The 21,763-nt window shown below is 37.6% G+C and overlaps 1 protein-coding gene across 1 annotated transcript in view; it reads right to left on the bottom strand.

The window, feature by feature from the left end:
* PRSS12 (serine protease 12) overlaps positions 1-21,763 on the bottom strand; it is a 96,910-nt gene that overhangs the window by 35,726 nt on the left and 39,421 nt on the right. The window contains exons 4-7 of the mRNA XM_051966403.1: positions 19,888-20,038; positions 15,248-15,426; positions 6,640-6,781; positions 2,019-2,215 (exon numbers count right to left, since the gene is read on the bottom strand). Of these exons, the coding sequence (XP_051822363.1) occupies positions 2,019-2,215; positions 6,640-6,781; positions 15,248-15,426; positions 19,888-20,038 (669 nt within the window). The remainder of the gene's footprint in view (positions 1-2,018; positions 2,216-6,639; positions 6,782-15,247; positions 15,427-19,887; positions 20,039-21,763) is intronic.

The raw sequence follows: 21,763 nt of genomic DNA, 5'->3' as shown, positions 1-21,763 counted from the left end.
TCCATATGAGAATCATTTGAAGCAATCAGGACGTTGAGCCTGGAAGATAGACTTGGAATAGGGAAAGGGAAGGGAGGACATGAGAACTGTGCTTAAGGGTGTGAAGGGCTGCCATGTGGAAGAAGAATTCATCTTGTTTTTCTTGGCTAAGAGGCAAGAAGTGGGAATTATGGAGATGTTGGCAAAGAGACATATCTGAGTGTGATGTGAGGAGAATAGCTCAAAACTAGAGGTATACAAAAGTGGAATAGTTACTTCAGAAAACACTGAGGTTTCTCCTTACTGGAAATCTTAAAGCAAAGCCTATATAACCACGAATCCAGGCAGCCATAAAGGGAACTTCTGTTCAGATTCTAATGAAACTAGGTGCCCACTAAGATCCCTTCCTATGTTCACATTTTTTCATAACTTAGAATATGAAAAACTGTTCAGTCACTTTTTAAAGTCATGCCTGACTTTTCATAGTCCCTTGGTTTGATTTTGTTTTGTTTTGTTTTGTTTTGTAAAGACACAAGAATAGTTGGCCATTTCCTTTTCCAGTTCATTTTACAGATGGAAACTGAAACACAAAGATCAAGTGACTTGTCTAGGATCACATAGCTAATGTCTGAGACTGGATTTGAACTCAGGTCTTCCTGATTCCAAGCTCAGTGCTCCATTTACTGCACCATGCAGCTGTCCCTTGTCTATGAAAAAACTATACTCTGATAAATCTGAAAGGCTAAAATGTGTGTCTAAGGATCTTTCATACCTTTCAGCATTAATATATGAGGACCTAACATTATGGAAGACAAAGTAAAGAAATTTTAGTTTTCATTATTTGAAAATATGTTATAATCTCAGGCCCTCATTGCTTCTCACCTGAAATGCAATTTTTTATAGGTTTCTCTGCTTTGTGCTTTCCCTCTGTCCTCCAGATACCAAAGTAACCTTCCCAAGGCACAGCTCTCATCATGCCATTCTCTTACTCAAAAACTTTTACTGTTCCTTTTTTTTTTACCTTTAGAACAAAATAGAAACCCCCCCATACTAATCTTTAGGCTCCTCCATAATCTGGTTCCAACATACCTTTCAATCAGTTACTTTTGTTCAGAGTTGCATTGAATTATCTCATGAAGCAGTGAACTCCTCTAGCAGCTACTGGGGACACATGTGATTCATCATTGTAAGAGTTATTGCTTTAGGATGATACAATAAACTCTGTATAGTCCTTGGTATCTCCCACCCCAGCAAATGACAGATACAGGTGGTGGTGGGGAAAGTTGCTGCACTAAAGTTGCATCAGAGAAGTTGCCTATTGAACCATAAAAACAACCCACTCACTAGGTTTACAGTGTCAGTCACAATGGCAGAGGCAATCTCAACTACTCACTCCATAATAATCAGATATTTATCAAGTCTTGCTGTTTCTATCTCCACAGTTCTCAAGTAGTTTTAGAGCCGCTTTCTTTAAATGAGAGACTTTTTTCTGAGCTTATCAACATGTAATGCCTTCTCTTCCTCTCTAAAATGATTATTATTCATTTTGTAAAAATGTTGTCTATGCTTGTAATTGTATCTGTTTTCTACTTTGATATCTCCTTTGATGTCACAGATTGTTTTTCTTTTATCTTTGTACTCCATAATTCTTAGTAGAGGGCCTGACATCTTACAACTGGATTTTATTAAATATTATTGATTAACTGATGAATTGAGACATCAAAAGCTTTATCTTGAAGATGTGTCTTGACTTCCATGGAAACTTCTATCCTGAGATTCAAGATCTCTATCTTGCTGCAATGGAATTGAATTGCTGCCAAAACAATAAAATTAAGTGTTTTAAAAAGTAAATTCTCTTTAGTGGTATTTAGCCCTATTGCCAGGATTTATAATCCCTACTCTGCAGGACAGACACAATATTTAGTCCTTAACATGAGCCACTGTAGTCAGTAATGTGATTATGCTGAAAGTAAGAGAAACTCATTGAAGTTCAGTACAAAGTAAAATCTCATGGTCAGAGGAAAGAAAAGCTAACATACCCAGAGAGAATTTGTGCACATCGTTGTCTGGCTGGCAAATAATGTGAATGTCCTCTTGGTGACTACAGTCATGCTCTCCCCACTTTCCTCTGGAGCATTGAAGGAAAATTGTCTCCTTTCCTGAGCAGCTGACCTCATCCAACCAGATGGGTCCCAGGCTTTCTTCAAAATGACGATTGGAGGCTTGTTTGCCATACCTGAGATTAGAAAACAAGACTGTTTTTATATCTGCTTTCTCTTGTGAAGCCCAAACTTTAATGAGCGTTAATTTGATTTCATGCTACTCAGATGGGTTAAATATTTATCTTCTTCCAGTAAGGAAACAAATCTAAGAGGAAGAAACTCCTCAGATCATACAATCTGCTATCAACAATGTGTAACTACTGTAGGGATGGAATAGGCACTTTGTGCAAAATCCCTTTTTTCTTCCTCAAGTTTGGACAATATCTAGATCCTAATCTGCTTTCATAGTTGCTTCATCTACCAGAAAAACATAAAAGAATAAGAGATAAATCTCAAATTAGTTTGTAAATATTGATTCATCATGCTGACAGATTTCTACTCTGTTAGCAATTATAGTTATTAAATGAGATAAGAGCCACTAAGAATAATTATTTAATGAGATAAATAATAAATAAGAGAAACTTGCAAACTATAGGAGTTATATAAAAAGAAACTATTGCTATTAATAGTATTACCATTGCGATGTTTTTAGATTATTCTGCACCTGTATTTAAACTGTTCTATATGGATCAGACTAGCTATTTTCCATCTCCCTACTTCCCATGGTCACTGCAGCCACAAAGTGAATAATGTGATGTTAGAATGACTATCATTTCTCAATGGAATAATAAACAGGCATTTCAATCAAGGCTAAAAATTGCTCTCCATTTTCTAATGGGGAAAATGTATGTTTCAGAGTAATCTACTCCCTAAATTATCAAGAATGAGTTAAGTAATTCTCACTGGAAATGAATGGGCTTGTTTCCTCTTTATGATCACCTTAGATAACCTTTTTTTTAGTCATATGATATTGTTGATCTTTATCTGTCTTTACTTTCCCCTCATCATTAAAAAGAAAAATCAACAATTTTCAGGATTTGGGCCTCTTGGTTTGAATTGGAGAAAATCATCTGTCTCTTATGAAATCTCTGATAAGGAAAAAGGCATGTGACTCAAGAGAATGAGAACAGCTGTTGCTGATCTGCCTTCCAAAATGGTCCTGTTCCAGATAGTTGGATAAATGGAAAGTGAGGAATTCCTATTGATCATTCTGTAGCATTTGTAACAAGGAAAATAACAACTGCTATTCCCATAGTGGTTTATGGTTTCCAAAGCATTCATAGCTATTATTTTATCTGATTCCCACAATGATCATGTGAAACTGTGATCTATGAAATCTCAGATCTATGGAGAAGGAAGATCTATGAAGAAAGAAGAACTAGAGAACATTATGAAATACAAAATGGATAATTTTGTTTATATTAAATTAAAAAGCTTTTGTACAAACAAAACCAATGCAGTCAAAATTAGAAGGGAAGCAGAAAACTAAGACAAAATTTTTACATCCAAGGGTTCTGACAGATTTCATTTCTAAAATATGTAGAGAACTGACTCAAATTTATAAGAATACAAATCATTCTCTAGTTGATAAATGGTCATAGGATATGAACAATTTTCAAATGAGGAAAATAAAACCAGTTGTAGTTACATGAAAAAATGCTTTAAATCACTATTGATTAGACAAATGCAAATTAAGACAACTCTGAGGTACCACTTCACACCTCTTAAATTTGCTAAAATGATAGGAAAATATAACGATAAATGTTGGAGGGGAAGTGAGAAAACTGGGACATAGTGTGAACTGATCCAACCATTCTGGAAAGCAATTTGAAACTATGCCCAAAGGACTATCAAACTGTCCTTTTCCTTTAATCTGGCAGTGTATCTACTGAATCTGTATTCAGACATACAGATCTGGAGGAAAAGCACCTCAGAGATCATAAAAAGGGGATAAAGGATCCATATCTACAAAAATGTTTTAGTAACCTTTTTTGTAGTGGCAAGGAACTGGAAATTGAGTGGATGCCCATCCATTAGGGAATGATTGAATAAGTTATATGAATGTAATGGAATATTATTTGCTTTATAAGAAACTATTAGGATGACTTCAGAAAAACTTGGAGATACTTCTGGAACTAATGCTAAGTGAAATGAGTAGAACCAAGAGAACATTGTACACAGCAACAAGATTATGTGATGATTAACTATGATAGCCTTGGTTCTTTTCAGCAATGAGGTAACTCAAGTAGATTGCCAAAGACTTGTGATGGAGAGAACCAAAGCGAGGACTAGGGGACTGAATGTGGATCATGATATATTTCCACCTTTGTTGTTGTTGCACAATAATTTTTTTAAAGCACTGGTGGCTCTTTCTAAATCTGTTTTTCTTGTATGATAAATGTGGAAATATGTTTAAAAGAATTGCACATGTTTCACCTATATTGGATTATTTGATATCTAAGGAAGGGAAGAGGTTTGGAAGGAGGGAGAAAAATTTGGAACACAAGGTTTTGCAAGGTGAATGTTGAAAACTCTTTGCATATATTTTGAAAAATAAAAAGATACTATTAAAAAAGAATAACTATGAAAGACATTATCATTCCCATTTTATAGATGAAGAAACAGAGTAAGAGATTTATGAATCTGTTAAATGAATTTATGATGATCATACAGCTAGAAAGTGTCTGAGGAAGGATTCAAATCTTGGACTTGGTACTGGTTTTCTAAGGTGAACAGATTTAGACAGAGCCACTAGAGCTATAAAAAATTTCCCTTTCTTTTTCTGCTAAGAGATAACGCAAATAGACAACAATTAATGCAAAAAGCAGCACTCATTAATCACTTTCTATGCTCTAGACCTAGCTCTAGAAACTGGAGATACAACTATAAAGAATGAAAAAATCCCTACTTATACTAGTCTACATTTTTAAAGGGGACAGAGAGAAGGCCACAACCTATAAATAAATAAAGATTAAATGTAAGGAGAATATGTGTAAAAAAATTGAAGTAATTAGATACAATGTGTTGTTATTTGTCTTCTGTTCCCAAAGAGGACCCATCAGAAGGGTGGTGAATTGGATTTGTGAGGCAGAGCTGTGCAGATAACAGCCTCAGTCTCTCCTCCTGAATCACTGAAGTCCAGTGGAAAGACTAGGGTCAAAACAACTAGTCAAGTCCCTAGATATAAGATAATTTGAGAAGAAGGGGACTAATACTTGCAAAGCTCAGGAAAGGCTTTGCATAGAAAGTAAAAAAAAAAGATATGGGTCTGATTGTCATGTTTCTGCTATCTATACCCTTGAAAAATTGTGTCCATTGCTCAGAGTGTGCCCAAGTAGGCGACTTCAAAAACTGAGATCTATGTAGTGACAATGTTTAACACATTGAATGTGTTTCAGATTTAGATCCTTTTATTTTAAAGGAATCATAAAAACTCATCTCCCTGAATTTAAATCTGGCCTCAGACATTTACTAGCAGTGTGATGATGAATGTCACTTCACCCTGTTTGCCTCAGTTTCCTCATCTGTGAAATGAAGTTGAAAAGGAAATGTAAAACCTCTCCAGGATCTCTGCCAAGAAAACCCCAAATGGAGTCATAAAGAGTTGAACATGACTGAAAAATTATTTAACAAGCTACTAATTTCAGCACAATTATTGAAATAACATTTTAAATGATTGTCTTTGAAAAAAATATTTCTAATTTATCCTTCAAGCATAAGGCAAGGAGATACAGAAAAAGAAGAGACAAAAATCACTCAAAAATTTTCATCCCATTCAGGAATTTGGAATGTGTGAGCCATGAAACATTTTTCCAAAGAAGCATGACTGATGGCTTTCAGACTTCCAGACTGGAAACCTAAGGGGAAATTCTGAAGGTCACTTTTATGACAAGGAGAACTGTTTTCCTGAACCAAAAGTGGCCATCATCATCCAATTCTGAGACCAAGGATAACGTATAATCAAATGGTGAATTCTGCCTTCTTCTCTATCTCTAACTCTGTGACATCAGGATTTCCTTTAGTGGTCAAGAACTAGCCACAGGAGATGCTCTTTTAGAATAATCTCTGCCAGTCATGTTAGCAACTCCAGAAGTTACTTGAAAAACCAACAAGTGGTATTAATGTGGCCCAGAAATTAAGTAAGTCTTATGATCAATGATGTTGGGTTTGGGGGGGAGGGGGAGAGAAAGAGGACAAAAGAAAGGGAAAATGTCCTCTCTATAAATATGCTTGTTCTCTTGCTCCACTTTTTCTTCTAGAATTCTGGGACTTGGAGAGAGGCTCCTCCTTCCAGATCATTTAATGCAAGAGTCTTATTTACATAGAAAAGAAAGGTAAAGCCTGGGGACAGAAAAGACTTGCCCAAGATTACATGGGTACTAAGGAGCAGGAGGACTCAGAATTTGAACCCAGTGCTTTTCCTCCAAACCCAGGGCTCTGGTTTGGGGTATGTATGTTTTCTTACTACTAATGAGATCATTCAGAGTAGACATGCCATAATGAAAGGTTGGGAATTTCACCAGTTTCATTCAACAGTAAGAAGAACAAGAACTCTTACTTAAATCCCAGCTGCCGACAAGCCACCTGGCTGTTCTTCTCTGTCCACCCATCATCACAGATGGTACCCCATCGTCCACGGTAATGTACTTCCAGCCGTCCCTCATGACTGCTCTTTCCACCTGCTAGTCTCAGGGTTCCATCTGTGGAAAGAAACAAAAATCGGCCCTTGCCCAGAAAGCCCAAATGGGCCTTTTTATTTCACCAAAAGGATTTAAAGGAATTTTGTTTATTCACATGCTACCCCAGTTTAGGGTGAAAAAGCTAGATATTAAATTGTTTTGTCCATCTAGTCACAAATAGATGGGTAGGCCTGTCACTGAGGCCTGTTCTCATCAATCCTGTATTAGGAAGTAAGGAAAGCTTTTGACTTTGTTTGTTGGTCCATTTCCCTCCTTATGATGATTCTGATAAGATAGTCTTTTCTATTTGTTTATCTTCTTCTAAATATCAAAGATTACAGATGATCTAAGACAACTACACATTTCCCCCCTAGGAATAAACCGTAAATCAAGGAAAATTTGCATCCTCCTTATTCTGTCCTTATCCATCCTAACCCCAGACACAGGCTGTTTCTACTCCAAAGGGAAAAGTTAGAGGAGTTTAGTAATCATTCAAAGTTTCAAATGAACAAGATAAGAAATGATTATTCTAAGGAGAGGGACAGACACAACAAAGAAGGATTTCAAAGCAGTCACAAGAAATTCCTCAGAAACCTCAGGCATCTGTTTGTGTCTCAGATCCCCAAATGATGTATAAGTGAAGTCTTTGTTCTTCAGTAAATAAATCCTGGGCCAGGAGTGACAACACTATCTATTACATTTAATATCATGATCACACTATTATATATGTACCCCAAGTAGGTAAGAAATAGAAATGATGATCCAATATAAAACAAAATATTTCTAGCAACACTACAGTGGCAAAGAATTGAAAAAACATGGCTTTTAAAAAGTAAATGTAAATTGAAAAAGAATGTAAATTGAATATAATTGTGCAACAAAAATGATCAATGAACAATTCACAGAAGTATGAGAAAATTCATATGATCTAATGCAAAGTAAAATGAACAGAACCAAAAGAACATACCAATATGACAATTTTTTTTGACTGAGGCAATTGGGGTTAAGTGACTTGCCCAGAGTCACATAACTAGAAAGAGTTAAGTGTCTGAGGCCAGATTTAAATTCATGGCTGGTGCTCTATCCACTGCACCACCTAACTGCTCCCCAATATGACAATTTAATTGAAAAAGAACAGTCTTTCAACAAGCTACAAAACAGGAGATGCATAGTTTTATTAGGTCATCTGAAATCTTTGATATTCAGGAGATAAACGGGACAAAAATGAAGAATACTGCAGCCTTACAAAAAAGCATGCTGAACAAATATCACATAAACAGAAAGAACTCTTTTTTTAATATTCATGCCTTTTTAAAAATCTTTTTATGCTTGTCTCTTTTTTCATAATTATAACTTTTTATTGACGGAACCCATGCCTGGGTAATTTTTTACAACATTATCCTTTGCACTCATTACAGAAAGAACTCTTAATGGAACTTGCAATAATCTTGGACAGAAGAAACACTTTGTAAGAAATGATTAAAACTCTAACAACTTTCTAAGTTGTTCTAACTCTATTCAATTCAATAAATATCAATTAACTGTACAGAAGACACCGCTACTCTAGGCGTGAAGTATCCTTCATCTCATCAGTGTTAGTAATCTCTCCAGAGAAGAAAATTGTAGCCCATCAATGCTTTGCTGTTTTGAACACTTCCAGGTCCTGAGGGGATTGTGTCAGGGAGACAGGGTCCTTCTTCTAGTTCTATTGTTATGGTAGGAATAATACTGGAGCCTAATGGCAATTCATTGGTTATTCATTTCTCTATATCAAAAAAAATCTCTTTTTCCAACCTAAACTCTCTTTAAACCTCTTGTCTTAAGCAATTCTTGACTGGCAACATATCACGGATTCCACAATCCCACCACCTGTTTCTCAGTCATCCTTTGGGTGAGCCTAAATTTGAAATCTTCAGACCTTTCGTATTCTACAACTTGTAGTCACTGAGTATATGAAGACACAATAAAAATATTCTGGGTCTCAAGGGGGTAATTCTTCTAGTAGGATCCAACATGTATATACATAAATATAATACAAGGGGAACCATTAGGTGGCACTGGCAAGCAAGGAAGGCCTAGCTGTCAAATCCCCCGTGTCTGGGCCCAAGTCTAAAGGCTGTGGGAACTCACTTCCACTCTAGGTTTTCCATTTACAAGCATCGAATACAGCCTTTCAGTGGGAAGGGGGAAAATGGCTGTTTAGGTCAATCTGCTTTCCCACCTCCATATTTATATGAGCTCAAATCTTCTAAAGATATCATCACAAGGATTTTTCTTCCTCAGTTTCTCAAAAATCATTAAAAACTAATTAGTAAGTTCTCATCTCTATTAAATGGGTATCTCCAAACCTGTACTTTTCATTGGCAAAATACACATCTGACTTACAAAACCTCAATAATTCAAATTTTTCTCTTCCAAGTTTGTCTTCCTTTCCAGTTTCTCAGTATAGCACACACTTACTAGCTATTTTCTTAAAAAAAAAAAACAACCTTTTATTAACATTCTTTTGGGGTTTTTTATATTATCATAGCTTTCCACAATATCCTTCTCTCTCCCCCTCCCAGAACCACACCATATAACATATAGTATTTTCTAAGACAAAAAAAAAAAAGAAAAGAAAAGAAAAGAAAAAAAATCAACATAATCTACCAATATTTTGAAAAAGTTAAAAAAAAAACATGCATTTTACAAACCTAGAGGTCTCCCATCTCCATGAGGGATGGACTTTTAATTCAAGTTCAAATATGTAGCAAGGAACCCAAAATATCAATTTAAAGAAATAATAATCAGCCTGCTCATTCTGCAGCTGAAACAAGTGATATGAGAACTTTAGAAATGGTTAGCTGTATAATACTAATACCTAGAAACTATTTGAGGACTGTGGGGAAATTGTATATTGCCTATTTACAATCCATTCTTTCTTTTCTCCCTCTGTCCCCTATCCTTTTCAGGATGGAAAAGTAAAAATAGATGAAGAAAGATAAGAACAGAGTGAGTCTCTTTTCCCAGAAAAATGCAAGGAGAACCCAAGCTAGTGTGAGCATAGCATGGGTGTGAGACCCAGAATCTGACCATCCCCACTCTTTTCTCTAGCTTGGTTTGTTTATCTTTCCTGTACTGGCAAATTGGGGTTTGCATGGGGAGATGGCCACACCACTACAACTCACTTTGAGTCTTCAGGAGATAATTCTAGTATAAAAGGAACTATAAATTTTTGCTTGCAATTATAGCTTTCGAGCCTCCACTGGAATTTTTTCCACTTAACAAATCATCCAAGATGACAACATTAATCCCAAAAATTTGCTAAACTAAATTTACAAAATGAGAGTAATCCACTCATAACATTCCACCAGTGAACTTGGGGAAAAGCTCTTCCACTAATGTACACAGTATTCATGGTGGGAAGTATATATAAACTTAGAAAACCACAGCACATAGGGACCACACATTCCTGGAAGGACTTAATTCTGGGTTGCTCAAATCTTGGTACCTTGGTGTCCTGGTGCCCTCGGGAACAGTTTGCACAACCATTCACTGATGGACAGGGACATTCCTTTGCTAAGCTTCTGTGCCCTGCTCTGTTGACTACCTCAGGACGCTCCTCTTTGGCCCTGCTGAGCATGCCTACACTCAGTAAAACAAAAATCTCAGCTAGAAGACTCCAGCCCTCTTCCAAGTCTGCTTCCTTGGTTGGATTCTCTCTTTTGAGCCACTGTAGGAAAAGGCAAAAGTAGATCTTTCTCCAATCAGCTCTGCCTAGTAGCAAAGCTTCTCCTTCAATCAGGTTTTCTCAGAAGTAAGTGACAGTATAAGATCTTAGGTCTTGTTATATCCTAGTGCTGAGGATTCTTCTTGCATCTGTTCAGAGGTCTAGTCTTGACTCTCAAAGATCTTCTGTCAATCAGGCCTACTGATCTAAAGCTGGGTTTCTTCTGAGAAATGACTCACTTTAACCTTATAGAGAGAAACCAAAATCCACTTTTCTATCAACAACAACTTGACAATATTCAATTTACCTATAATTCCCAAACAATTCTATGTATTAGAATTATCTAGTTACATCTCTGAATTTTTCATATAATTTGTATGTAAATTACGTGTTAGGACACTTCACATTTGGACCATCTTCATTTTGGATGTTTGTCTTTTCCCATTCACAACGATTTATTTTATGCCCTTTTCTATTAACAAGAGTGTTCAAATCAGAAAGCAGTACCACCTTATCCTAGTCTCACCAAGAGACACTTGTTGCTCTTTGATTGGTGCTAAAAGTCTCTAGGCTATCCCTTCTCTACATCAAAATGTCCTCAGTTCCTTGAGACCTTCTGATTGCAGTAGAAAAGCAAAGGTCCATGCTTGAACCTAGCATATAAAGCTCAATGTAAGTTCAATAAAATATATGGATCTCTTCTCTATCTTGGCCCCCAATTTCCCTGCATCACTGCCATTCTTGTCTATCTTCAGAGTTAACATGTCTTCTCTTCCATGTAGGTGTGGAGGAAATTCTATTACTCTCCCTAAATTAGGAAGAATCACTTCATATAAATGGGCCCAGTCTCTGTCTAGCTCTCAGTTCACACTAGTACTTAAAAACATTATACAAAGAAAACAGTGATGGAGAGATTAGGGATGATTAAGGGAAGGATTCAAGTAGAAGATAACACCTGACAAATATTCTGAGAAGTGGTTGCAAGGAGGGAATGCATTCCAGGTATGGGACACAGCCTATGGCAAAGCAATAAGGCTAAACATTACTTGTTGAGGAACAATGTAGTTTGGTTGAAATATAGATTGAGTGAAGAAGAGGAAGGAGAAATAAGTCTGGAAAGTTAGGTTATAAACAGATTATGGAGAGCCTTAATTGTAGGCTTCAATGCTTATAGTTTATCAGAGAAACAAAAGAGAGATGCTGAAGACTTGCCTTAGATTATTTTGGAGCTGTGTTTAGGGAGAATAAACTAGAGAAAAATAGGTTTTTAGAAGCAAGGAGGTCAGTTTATTGTTGAGTTTTTCAATTGTGTTTGATTCTTCATGACACTATTTGGGGTTTTCTTTTTTCTTATGGGTGTTGTCCACTTAATAGCACTTTATTTTTTTCCAATTATATGTAAAGATAATCTTCAACATTTCAGTGAGTATAGACAAATGTAACTATTCTTTCCAAGAGTTGATGGTACAAAGGAGAAATATAAGATGCTTGAGTAGCAGGGTCAAATGAAAACTTTTTTAGGGATGGGGAAGACCTAGACTTGTTTGTAGGTAGGGGGGTAGGTTGATAGGAAGAGACTGGAGATGAAAAATAGAAAGATAAATAACTCTGAAGGAAGCTTGTGGAGGAGGAGAGAAGAAATAGGCTCAAAGCCTCAAGTAGAACTCAAGCGGGAAAATCTCCCAAAGATGATGGGCCACCTTTTCTTTAGAGAAAGAAATAAAGGAGGAAATAGTATGAAAGAGACTCTTTTCTTGGGATGGTGATAAATCTTAATATTAAATGTAGGATAGGAAATGGATAAATGCTCAATTTATTAGAGCAACAGACATCATTGGATTGAAAAAAAAACAGTTTTAGAAACATCCAACATACAAATTATTTTCATCAGTCTTTATAACACTGATGATTTGGGCTGATCCCTACCTGCCCTTCAGCTCATCCACTTATGTGACATTAAAGGCATACTTGGCTTGCTATGAATAATGAAAGTTCCTACTTGTCTACCTCTCTAAAGCTTTGTAGAGCACTTACCCCCAGAGATTGTAAGATGGGGAGGGCAGAGATTATTACTATGTGTTTTACAAATAGGGAAGGCAAGAGTCAGAAAGGTGAGCTGATAGCTCTGTGCTCACACAGATGGTAAATGCCAGGGCCAGGCCCTGAACTGGCAGCTAGATGGTCCAGTGGTTAGAGCACTGAACCTAGAGTCAGGAAGTCCTAAGTTCAAATCTGGCCCTCAGACCCTGTGCAAGTCATTTAACTTCTATTTACTGCAGTTTCCTCATCTTTAAAGTGGAGTTAATAGGGGCAGGTAGGTGGCGCAGTGGATGGAGCACTTGCCCCAAAGTCAGGAAGACCTGAGTTCAAATCTTGTCTCAGACATTTAAGACTTCCTATCTATGTGACCCTGGGCAAGGTACTTAATCTCAATTGCATCAGCAAAAATAACATGAAATAAAATAAAGTTAATAATAGCATGTCTTTTCCAAAGTTGTGATGAGGATCAAGTGACATAATTATAAAACTCTTAGCTCAATACTTTGGTACATCATGGGAGCTTAATTAATGCTTGCTTATCTTTTCCTTCCTCTATGAGCTAGGTCTCCTGAATGCATGAAAATGGCTCCATCTACTCTATGATTATCTTCTAGTCTATGATAATGACTCTGTCCCTTACAAACTGAGTGACTGTAGATGAGTCACCTTACCTGTTCAGTTCTTAGTTTTCTCATTTTTAAGTAGGGGTTTAAACTCAAGGACCTCCCTTGGTGCTCTAAGTACAGTGATCCTAGTTGGCCGGAGTCAAAATGAGCTATTAACAATCAGCATTTATTAAGTATACATTAAGGACCAGGCATTGTGTAAGGAATGATAATAAAAAGATAAAAGCAAACCCATCCCCTACTCTAGAGAGTTGATATATTTTAATAGGAGATAGGGTGAGGGGCACAGAACTATTCAAACATAATATTGATAGAACACATGCAAAGCAGAAACAAGGCAACCTTGGGTTGTGAGAGACACTAGAAGCTGGAGTAGTGAAGGTAGGGGACCAGAAAAAAATCAACTGGAGAAGATGGCTCGAGCTCAGTTTTGAAGGAAATTGGAGATTCAAGAGAAAGATAAAAGAGGAAATATATTCCAAGCACAGCAACAATCAGTGTAAAAACATGGAGGAAATGGATAGTGTGAGGAACTGCAAGGAGATCAGTATGTTTGGCTGAGTCACAGAGAGTAAGAAGGCTGGAAAAGGAGAAAGGGGACATGTGGTGAAGAGCTCTACATGTCAAAAACTGGGGTTTATGTTTGTTCCAAGGAGAAATAGATAGCCACTAGAATTGATTGATAAGGGGATGACATAGGCAGACTTGAACTTTGGAAAAACCCCTTTGATATCTGTGTGGAAAATGGATTGAACAGGGAAGATTGAAAGTTTTCCCTCATTAGACTGTGAGTTCTTCAAAGGCAGGGATTATCTTTTGCCATTCTTTCTAGCCCCAACATTTAGCATAATGCCTGACATATAGTAGGTGCTTAATAAATTTTTGTTGACTGAATGACTAGAGGTACAGAGACAAAATTAGAGGCAACTTCAATAATTCAGGTAAGAGGTGATGAAGAACTGAATTATAATGGTAACTATGTAAGTTGGGAAGAGGAGACATAATAAAAAATAATAATAATAAATGACTAGCATTTATATAGTGCTTCAGTGCTGGCAAATTGCTTTACAATTATCTCATTTTATCCCCACAATAACTTTGTGAGATAGAGGCTATTATTACCCCATTTTACAGGGAAGGAAACTAAGGCTAAGAAATATTAAATGATTTTCCAGATTACACAGGATTTGAATTCAGGGTTTATTATTTCAGGACCAGGACTCTGTCCACTGTGCTATCTCATTGCTTCTAATATGAGAAAAAAGTGTGGAGGAAGGAATGAGATTTATTAACTGACTAGATATATGGAGAGTGAGGAGTCAAAAAGAAGACCATGGTAGCTAACTTCAGGGAGGGGAATGATGGTGGTACCCTTGACAGACATAGGGGAAGTTTGGAAGAGAAGCATATCTAGAGAAATAGAGAATGAACTCTGCTTCTCACTCATTGACTCTGAGATGTGTCTGTGTTGTCCAATAGGCAGTTAATGACATTAGACTAGATCCTAGGAGAGAGACCAGGAATATGGAGTCTGGAAATTAACATGTTGGAGATTATAACTGAACACATGGGTGCTAATGAGGTCACCAAGGGAAGAGTCATCTGCTATCAGCTGTTACTCAGTGAATGTGGAAATTAGGCTCCTACCGAAGTCTACCTACTATTTCTCTGAAGGCAAAAGTCCTACTGGAGGGTCTAAGATCTGCCTTTTAACACATGGGAGCAGATGAATGAACATTATTATAATTAATAACACTGCTCTTTGGTGTTGTTTGTTCAGCATGCAACAAAGTAATAATATGCCCTTCAATCTCGTCCAGTTTGATAAGTCAATACTAAGGGCTTACTACAAGCAGGATACTGTGTTAAATGCAGAGTTAAAATTGAAATAACAGTTGCCATCTTAAAAAAACTGACTTCCTTTGAACCCCAAAACCAACTAATTTCCTGGCCAGAAAAACAGATACAGTAGCCTGTTGGACCAATCAAAACTTACTTTTATGCATAGATTATTGGAAGATTTGTTTTCTCCCATGTTTGATGAGAAGGGGTGGGAGGAACAAGGATGGTATCAAGTGGTGAAACTTGGCTCGCCATTGCTGGCCTGCATACCTGTTAGAGGGGTGCATGAGACCCCCGCATCCTCCCGGTGGTCACAGTTGTGTTCTCTCCAGGAACTCTTGGGACACTCCTCTAAGGAAAGCTCATTTCCTGTACATTGTACTTCATCCAATATGATGGAGCCTGATCCTTGCCCAAAATGGGCCCGGGACCATGCTTTGGCAACCCCACTAAATCAACCAACAAACAAAACAATCAAGAATTACAAAGGTGACCTAGGCATGTGCTCAAGCAACAGTGTTTTTGACAGAGACATCGATCATGTGCAGAAGAAGGGTCCTGGATGTTTGTTGTAAAGGTTTATGGCATTTGTTCACACGTCCTCATTTAACAGGACTACATTCCACTGGAGTAATCTGGTGGTGTACTGAATAGAGTAAAAGACTTGGAGTACAGAAGATCTGCTTCTGTTTCAGACACCTAACCAGCTATGTAACGCTGGAAAGTTACTTAACCTTCCCCACCCTCAATTTCCTTACCTGTAAATTGAAGACAACAATAATATCTACTTCATATAAAGTAGTTATGAGGATCAAATGAGGTAACATAAGTAAAGCACTTTGTAAACTTCAAAGTGCTATATAAGTGTTAACATTAATATTTATATTCTAAGATATTACCATCTCTTAGTGTAATGAATTTTACTTTTCCTAGTATTTAATAATTCTTAATTATATTCAGGGTTGTGATGGTAAATGTTTAACAATTGACTTTCCCCCAAAATGTACATACAACATATATTTCTTCCATCACTTTCTTTTTTTATTTTAAATTTTACTTAATTTTTAATTTTTTTAGGTTATACATGTGTGTTCATTTTTTCACATATTTCCAGATGAGTCATATCGAGACAGAAAAATCCTTCTATCACCTTTTTAAGTTTAGATCGTCAACAAAATTAGAAACCAAGCCCTTATTTCTAGCCTTTGCTGATGACGTCCCAGATGTAAATGCTCACATTGTCATCTTAACAATGGGCTTTCAGGAGATGGTACACCCTGGCTCTAGTACCTCCTGGTTATATTTATCCTAAACTTATCTAAGCACCAGATGCTGTAGATTTGGGACAGATTCAGGGATCATAGCATCAAAGGTTCATAGATGAGGACTGGCAGGGATATTTGTCAAGGAATTAAATCCTCTCATTTTATAAATAAAAAAATCCTGAGATTCAGAGAAATTAAGTGATTTGATCAGGGTCACAATTATCTGGTTGATTCTGACTCCTTCATTTTACAGGAAAGGAAGTCAAGGCCCAGAAGTGAAAATGATCTGTTCAACATCACATAACCCTCATAACACTGAATCTAATTTCTATAATGGTTTATTGGAATGAAAGTTGGGAATTTTAGAGGGTCACAAAGCAAAAGCTGGAAGAGAGGACATTTTATTCAATGTTCTCATTTAACAGAGGAGAAAACTGAGGCCCAAGGAAAGGAAATGATTTAGGATTATAGGTCTAGAGTTAGAATAGACCCGAAAAGTCCTCATTTTATAGGTAGTCAAACTGAGGCTAGACAAAGTTAAGAGACTTGCTTAAAGTCATACCAATGGTACAGTGAAGAGAACACTAGACTTAGGGTCAGAGGGACCTGAGTTCAAATGTGGCCTCAAACACCGATTACTTGTGTGATCTTCATAAGTCATTTACACATTCTCTGTCTTAGTTCCTTTACTAGTAAAATGGTGAGTCACAGAACAGGAAAGATGACTGATGTTAATTTGTGAGATAAAGAGACAAAGATGTTGTATGTGGGGATTGCAGGGTGTGTGAGAGAAATAATGCTTAGTAAAGCTGGGAAAGTAAGTTAGGGCTGCAATGTGAAATGCCAATAGAGAGGTAATTCTAAAGGTAATAGGGAATTTTCAGGAAGAAAGGGAAAAAAAAAACAAGCTTTTATTAAGCACCTACTATCTATTATGTGCCTGGCACTTTGCTAGGTGCTAGGGATACAAATAAAAGCAAAAGAAGACAGGTTCTATGCTTAAGGAGCTTACATTTTAATTAAGACAGCACACAAAGGAAACCTGAAAATTGGGGGAGAGGGTGAAGAGTACAATAAAGGGATAGTTTTAAAATCTGGAACCAGGAGTAGGAATAGTAGGGGAATGAGGACCACTTGAGATCTTTCCTGAAAAGGAGAACCCATAAAGAACTTACTAGTATAAAAAGAAGAAGATCTGATAGAGAGTTATTCCAGGTTGAGAAGACCACAGGTATTTGATGTTCCAGGGTCAAGAAGCCAAGAGGAAATTTGGGGGAAGTTCCAAAATGGGACAGTGTTAGAGGCAGAATTTTGAAGTCCAGAATGTAAGAGCAGGCTCAGAAAGGAAGGGCCCACATCAGAGTCTTTATAGCAAGGATGACTGATAACTGCTTTTTAAATAAGAGCATTGGGTTTTTTAAATAATCTGTTTTTCATTTTTTAATTTATTTTTTAGCTTTTTAAAAAATCCAAATTCTCTACCTCCATAGTTTTTTTTTTTTTTTAGTTGTTGTTGTTTGTTTGTTTTATGAATAACCTACAATCAGACCAACTATTCATCACTAGGAGTTATATGCAGTTCCTCAAGGACCCTCTCATTCTCTAAAAGCTAAAGGGGATTTAGACATCAGGGGAGAGAATTACCCACAGCTTCAGAAAGATGTCTGGTGCCTGATAAAGGATAGACAATAGCACCAAGGAATGGCTTGCATTCCAGCCTCTAGCGCTGCCTCATGTTTATTCTAAGAAACATTTAAAACATTAAGAACCTACTGTCAATGTTCAGAAACATGTGGCTTAAAATAATGGCCAAAATGTTTTCTGAAGCTTTCTTTTCTTTTTGGAGCAACTTCAAACACAACCTTCTCCAAGAAACTTTTCCTCAACCTCCCAGCTACTTGTGCCTCCTCCTCTCCCTCACCTAGGTTATCTGGCATTTTTTTGTGGATGTATATATACACATATTCATCTTCTTCCCCACTTAGCTGGTGGGTCTTAGAGAGCAGGGACTATTTTACTTTCATTTCTATATGCCTTAGCAAAGTCTTGGTGCCCAGCAAGTGCTTAATAAATGTTGTGGAATGATTGATTGATAAGAAAGTAATCAGGTTCTTAGAACCTGAGTTCTAAGTGGGTATAGAATTGATCTCATCAGTCCTATCTTTGACATACTGGCACTGAGACACTGACAAGTCCCTAGCCCTCTCAAGGTACTATGGAGTACTCTCCTTAGCTTGAAAAGGCCAAGGTCTCCCATTGCATCCAGGGCCATCTCCAGTCATCCTGGCCACTGGACCCAGAGGGTTCTGAAGGGGAAAGTGAGGCAGGTGACCTTGCCAGCTCTCCATCATTTCAATCCAATTCTCTTTGAGAACCAAGGACAAACAACAACAACCAGCTTGCAGGGGAGGTGCTGCCCTTGAATTGGAAAAGAAGTAAACCTCTCCCCCACTGAAATTACAAGTCAGTCACTAATATTTTCGCAAATATTTTCACCACATAAAGGAATCTCACCATTTGTTCTTCCATGCAATCACTGGGCTGTTAATACAGCTGAATATTTTAAAATTCTTTTTACTGTTTTCTTCCAGTGGACATGAAACTCCCTGGAGACAATATTTTCACATAATACTTAGGAGAACAAGGCAAAAATGGATATTTTGATGACTGTGGGAGGAGAGATAAATAAGCCTTCCTTACACCCCCAAGTCACCTATGAATTCAGAGTAATTCCATCTGTTGGGAAGTGAGAATAATTGAATGCATGCTAAATATGTTTACACTTAATGCTATGGTGAAATTAAGAAAAAGAAGTTTAGTTTAGAGCCAGTTTAGAGAAACAAAAGATCAAAAGATCTGAGAAATCAGAGAACTGAAAAGGGAGCTGGGTAATTCTGACAAAGTATGAAGGAGGAATGAGAGGCTGCTAGGAACAGCCATCCATTAAAAAGCATTTATTAAACACCTACTATGATTCAACCACTATTCTGAGTACTGGGGAGTCCAAGTAAAAGACAAAAGTAATCTCTACTGAGAAGAAAAAATCTGCATTCTAAGAGTGGAGCCAACAAGTATCTAGTACATGCAAAACACTTTGAAAGACAATAAATACAAATACATGGAAATGATATAAATATCAGGAAGAAGCACTTGCAATGAGGTTTCAAGAAAGATCTCCAGCAGCAGAAGATGGTGCTTGGGCTTCATCTTGAAGAAATAGAGAGAGACTCCATATTCAATGGGTATGAGAAGAGAGCAAACTCCAATGTGAGCCAGGAAAGCTCATTTGGGAAGATGGAATGGTTCTCAGGGGCCTAGAGAAAGTCTGATTTCAGAAAAGACACAGAGAAAAGTACCCCTTCATGCAATCCAAAGGCCAGCGAGTGCAGCACAAGGAACAAAGGGGGCAATGTGTGTCAGAAGGTCATAGTTCAAATGCCTCAAATGCAATGTGCATACTGTGTGAACATGGACAAGTCATGATCCTTCCCTCGACCTTAGCTTCCTCGCCTATAAAATAAGATTGGACCAGATGATCTCATGGATCTGTGAATCTGGTCTTTTGTAGCAGATTGGAAAAGGATAGCCCTTGGATTTGAATTTCCAACATACAAATGAACAAACAAGGAAAGCAAGGAGCCAAACCTCAGGCCAAGCTGGCGGCAGACCACTTCAGCATCCGCGTCATCCCACTGGTCATCGCACACTGTGCCCCACTGCCCCGCATGGTAAAGTTCCACTCGGCCCTCATGGCTGCTGCGCCCACCAACAAGCCGCACCAGTGTCCAGGAAGGAGCTGTGGATCCAAAGACAGAGAAAGGACAGTAGCGTCACAGTGAGCAGGAGATTGTCACCCTCACAGAAGAATGACATGGCACTCGAGGGCGGCAACAGGAGCCAGGTGAGAACAGAGCTAGACCTGGGCAAGGGAAGCATTCCTCGATTCAGGGACGATAACTCAAATGGTTCTGAAGCAGGCAGGACACAGGCCATTCTTAGAAGCCTAGAGCAAATGTGGGAGCAGGAAGAAGACCCAAAATCAGAAGAGCTGAAGCTCATGGAATGGCAGAGAAGGAAGGAACCCCAGGTTTATCTAAAGCCAGCCTCTCATTTTAAAGATGACTCAGGCTTAGAGAGGGGAAGGAAAGCCTCTTAGGTACGGTAGTAAGTGACAGGACTGGGATTGAAGCCTTATCTTCTAACTCTAAACCCAATGCTCTTTTTACTATTAGCCTATATATATATAATTTTCTTTCTTCTCTTTTTTGGCAAGGCAATTGGGGTTAAATGACATTAGAAAGTGTTAAGTGTCTGAGACCAGATTTGAGCTCAAGGCTTCCTGACTTCAGAGCTGGTACTCTATTCACTGTGCTATTCTAATTGTTTCCAAAATATATCTTCTTTACTTTAACAAGAGAATCCAATTCCTAGACTTTTTTTTACCTGCACTGTTATTATGATGGTGATAACATTTCTATCCATGACAATCCATTCACCCAATATACTATTATTAATTATGCCATTTGTCTTATTAGTCTTGATGCTTTCAAAGCTGTCTCATTTCCAGGGAGTGTTTTATTAATGAGATCAGTCAGAGTTCTAAATCAGAAGAGCATAAGGACCCAACCCATGATTTCATTGACAAAGAGAATTCTTGGAGCAGGAAACTCCCTCTACAAATGTAGATAGGACTTGAACTCTGGTCTTCCTAGCCCTCCCATCCTTTACCAGACCTCATCCCTGGATTGCCCCACACCTTTGGGCTCTTTTCCTTTTCTTTATGGGCTGCTAAATGGAGCTGGAGAAAGTCACTGAATGATGCTGATGAAATACATTATAAAATTCATTCTATCCATCTTTAATTGGGCCCTCATTTAATATGATAATCCTGTTATTGTTCCCTATTTGATTCCCTTTTTACTCCCTGCAAAAGCTATTTTAAATGTTTTATTCCTGTTTCAAGTCTCTCATATCTCACTCTTTCTGATAAGAGTCTTACTTCTTGAGGCAGTTAGGTGGTGCAGTGAATAAAGCACCAGCCCTGAAGACAGGAGGACCTAAATTCAAATTTGGCTTCAGACACTAACCATGTCCTAGCTGTGTGAGCCTGGCCAAGTCACTTAACCCCAATTGCCTCAGAAAAAAAAAATGATAAAATTGAAGTCACTCTCTATGAGTTCCTCCTTTTCCTCTTCTCTTCATTTCAAAACCACTTGATATTATTTCCCACTCTCATCTCTTTTCCCCAGTTTCTTCTTCACTACTACCAGCAGCAGCAGCAGCAACAATAGCAGCAGCAGCAGCAGCAGCAGCTTAGCTTAGTACAGTGTGAAGCACATAGTAATATAAATTGTGATGGATGGATTAATTGATTGATTGGTAACCTTAACAATTTCCATAGGTTCAGTTGTTCTCTTTATGTTGATGACTCCCAGATCTACATATCAAGCCCCAGTATCTCCCTTGAAAGTCAGTTTCGCACCACCAATTTTAATTGCCCATTGGATAGTTCAGAGTCCAA

Source organism: Antechinus flavipes, chromosome 6 (genome assembly GCF_016432865.1).
Source record: "Antechinus flavipes isolate AdamAnt ecotype Samford, QLD, Australia chromosome 6, AdamAnt_v2, whole genome shotgun sequence".
In the NCBI taxonomy this organism is placed as follows: domain Eukaryota; kingdom Metazoa; phylum Chordata; class Mammalia; order Dasyuromorphia; family Dasyuridae; genus Antechinus; species Antechinus flavipes.
The sequence above is the reverse complement of the archived record's forward strand: the minus strand, read 5'-3'. Positions and strand labels throughout refer to the sequence as shown.